Below are 4,053 nucleotides of genomic sequence, written 5' to 3' on the forward strand. Positions count from 1 at the left end.
TTCAATGACAAATTTGTATTATTTACTAGAGACGTGATCATCTACATAAAGACTTCGAATAAATTTATTGTTGTTTATGAAAGAAAAATACTCGTAGTCTAATAGCTCGAAAAATTGAAAAAATTAATCGAAAGAAATAATAATTTTACGCTACTTAATTTATACTATAAGAATAATATAAAGGTTGGCTCAAGTTGTTTTTTAATAATTTAAACTATTTTTTTATGAAAGTAACAAAAAATACTACTTGTTATGTAGTCTGGTAAGTTGAATAAACCTTGGTAAATTATAATATTTATTTACAGTGACATTAAAACATCGATAAATATTCAAACAATGCAAAAAAGAGGGAAATCACAGAAACTTTCAAAGTTTATTTACAAATATATAAATCTAGCAATCTTTATTCTAAAATGTAAATAAACATGTTTTAAATAAAACTACTGTATGTCAAATTTAAAAAGAAATAAATTGCTCTTTTGTTCTATTATTGTCACTCCATATGCTTCATTTCGTCAACTTTGATAAAATCTCTTACGTCAATATTTTTATTCCTGTTAGTTGAAAAAAATTGGTAATTTGATTTTTTTTTTGAAATTTTCAGAAGATTCTTTTAAGCTAATTAAAAAAAATATACGAATTTTTTAAAAACAACTGATTGGTTGCAGTTCTTAAGCTTTTGTTGATTTAAGTCAATTAGCGTGATTATTTTTATTGTAATGTATTTAGCTGTTTGCTATACATTTAGTTTTATAATTGTTTAATAAATGACCTAACCTTAAAACACCAAGCATAAGTAGAACTTGAACAAGAGAAGTATCATTTTTGTCTTCATACCAAGATTTAATTGGAACTGCATTTTCTGTACAAAGGAGCATTTTTAGCATAAAGTTATACAATAAGAAATGTTTACATTAATTTAATTGATGAGGCGGGTTTCATTATAAAATGATAAGTTATGTAGGAAGTTAGGGTAATGTAAATTTATAAAAAGATTGAAATTAAAGTTTGTATTTTAATTCTTGATAACCGTTTTAGTAGTTTTGTATGTATGTTTTTGTTTTTTGTTCAAGTAACTTAATTAAAAATTAAAACATTTTTAATTTTTACCTGCAAAAAACTTATAAGCTGCCGGAGAATTATCTAGTATAACAACGTTTGAAAGATCTTTATCAACAAGTTTCAGGTCTTTAGTATAAGTACCATCTTCAATTTTGCAGTCCTGTAAAAGTAACAGTTATTGAACTCTGCTACATTGTGTACTCAGAAAATATCATTTCAAATTTAACAAAAACAATAAATTTTATTTCTATTTACAAACTTAAGTACTTTTTTGTAAATTGTATATTTCTTTTAAAAAATTACTTACTTAAGTTTCCTTTATTTATTAATTTAAGAACATTTTCAAACTTTAACAAATTGTAAAACAAAAACTGTTTTACTTTAAACAACATCGATTTAAAGCCCCGACAAAAGTATATATTTCAATTAAAAAAAGTATAACTGCTGAAAAATTATTTACTATTCACACACACCTGTCTATAGAATCTTCTTTTGATAATTTCCTTAATAATGTCAAGTTTATCACACACCTCATCAGCATATTCTTTCATTCCTGCTGTATACACAACAACATCAAACCATTCGTTTACCTAAAATTATTTAGTCGTTATAAACATTTCTTTAAAAATTTCTATGAAATTAATTTATACCTGTTAAAGTTATCATAAGTGTAGGTATATTGAACTTACATTGTTAGATTCAAAAAATTCTATGTATTCGAAAACAGCTACAACACTTCTACAATAAGCTAATTCTTTTTTTTTTAATCTTTTTAATAAAACAATCGTAGATTTTTAATATCATCTGTCTGCATCATACAAAAAACGGTAATAATAAATAAAGAAAGACTTTAAAATTGAAATTGTAAAAAGTACAATAAAAATTTTTTTATAACATTTTTCAGAAAAAAATCAAGCCTAGGTCTTTTGTAAACTTTAAACTCTTTAAGCTTTCCATCTTCTCGAATCTGAAGTCAAATGTAATATTATCTATTTCAACTAACTAATTATACTATTAGCATATTTTAAGTTTAACTTATTTATGTTCAAAAAATTAAACACTTAAAAATAAAAACAAAGTTTGGTAACCTTAGTATATATGTTCAAAAAACTAACATTAAACATAAAGTCAGGGTCATAATTAGTGTTGTATGAATATCTAAACTTTGGTGGTCTTTCATATCTTGTGTGAATAAGCGTTTCATCTAAGTCTAAAATAAGTGTTCTTTTCTTTTTTTGAACTGCATGCTTCTTGTCTGTATCTAAAGAATATGCATATTGTACTAATATAAGTATTGTCTTATTAACCTATGAACTTTTATCAAAATAATTTTTAACAGGGATGCTGTAATAAAACTAAAATTTCATTTTAGTATTTTAAAGCTTGTGAATAAAAATGGAATTTTTTGTAACAATAAAAGCTTTTCCAAAACATTTTTCATTATTTTTAAAACAACCTTTTCCAAAACAATTTTTAAAACTCTTAAAACAATTTTCTAAAACAATAAATAATATTGTTTACTTAAAGGAGTTACATTTTTTCAGTGCTTAGAAAACGGAATTTTACTTGCATTTACTTGCAGTAGCAGTATCAGGTGTTTGGTAAAGCTCGAAATGTTGTATTATAAAATGTTTAAGTTTAAGTCTGAATTGCTTTGTTTTCTTTAGTTTAAGATACTTCTTGTTACTTGTATTCAACTGTTGTTTTGTTAGTGTGTCGTGTGACTATTTTATATTTGTAAATAAACTTTTGTTGACTTTTAAGTATCTTAGATATATTTATCTTATCTAAAAATATATATCCCAATTTAATTACCCTTAATACATAGGTTAATAATAATCAACATCACGTAGGGATCTCTTATGGAGACAATGCTAAAACTTGTTTTAAATTTTTTTTATTCATAAACTTTTTATCAATAGTCAATAACTATCTACTATATAAAGGATACACACATTCAAAAAAAAAAGTATATTTATCAGCTACTTTCGTCAATTGTATACTTAGCTAATTTAAGATTAGAGTTTTAAAACTATATAACAACGAAGTAGTTATAATGTTAATCAAAAGAGTAACAAAATGGATAAAAGTAGTTTGTAAAAATTAATTTAAATAAAGTTAATTAATTTTGGTTAAAAACCTGTTAATTTATAGAAAAAACCACAAGTAAATAAAATAAAAATAAGAAAACTTATGAAATATAACATAATAAGAAAGTAAAGAATAATTGAAATTTGTTAATTTATTCACTTAAAGCAGATATTTCTAAAAAATACAAATAATCTGTATATAACTGATGATATCCTAAATCAGGGTTCGGCAAACTGCGGCCCGAGGGCCGATTGCGGCCCTTGAAGGGTAAATCTGCGGCCCGCGAGCACGTTTTTTTTGAAAGGAATGCGGCCCGCGAAAGAAAATTATGCGGCCCGCGAGCATGTAAATGTGGCCCGCTAAGAAGAATATATACTAACTTTAATTTTTATGGTAAATATGCTGTAGTTTGTTTAAATTTGAATTTTTCGTTTGAAGTCCCTGAATAACATTTCAATAAATTATAAGGCTACACTGCTTTGTAAAAGGGTTAAAAATATAAAAAAGACAGATTAGCATTCGAGCTGTCTGTTTATGTCAGTTTTAGAATAAATTTCGTCTCAAAATAACAAATTATGATCTGAATAAAAACAATTTTAGAAGTAATTTGACTCAGTAAGTTATTTATATAAAACCTAATAAGTAAATGAACAAAATGTAAATGTTTTCCCTTGTGTACAAAAGTAATGCATAGTAATTAACAAAAATTTTATTTCTTTACAGTTTATATAGCTTCTTAAATATGTAACTTATACCTACGATATTTTATTACTATATTTAAGTATATACAAAATCATTATAAATAACATAATAAAAATAAATAAGGTTTATTTTAAGATGTAACGTTATAAGGCGTTAAATCCTGGAGATCCTGATAAGCTAAGCTTATCGGAATGTATA

The 4,053-nt window shown here is 24.5% G+C and overlaps 1 protein-coding gene across 1 annotated transcript; it reads right to left on the bottom strand.

Moving 5' to 3' along the window:
- Positions 1-493: 493 nt before the first annotated feature.
- On the bottom strand, positions 494-1,613 carry LOC145838696 (CTD nuclear envelope phosphatase 1B-like). Its single transcript, XM_082946324.1, has 4 exons — positions 1,536-1,613; positions 1,111-1,222; positions 778-862; positions 494-554 (listed from the first exon to the last, which is right to left on the bottom strand). The coding sequence occupies exons 1-4, from the start codon at positions 1,611-1,613 to the stop codon at positions 494-496; spliced, it is 336 nt and encodes a 111-aa protein (XP_082802450.1).
- Positions 1,614-4,053: the final 2,440 nt, after the last annotated feature.

This window comes from Thalia democratica, chromosome 6 (assembly GCF_965202585.1).
Source record: "Thalia democratica chromosome 6, ktThaDemo2.hap1.1, whole genome shotgun sequence".
NCBI classification, from domain to species: domain Eukaryota; kingdom Metazoa; phylum Chordata; class Thaliacea; order Salpida; family Salpidae; genus Thalia; species Thalia democratica.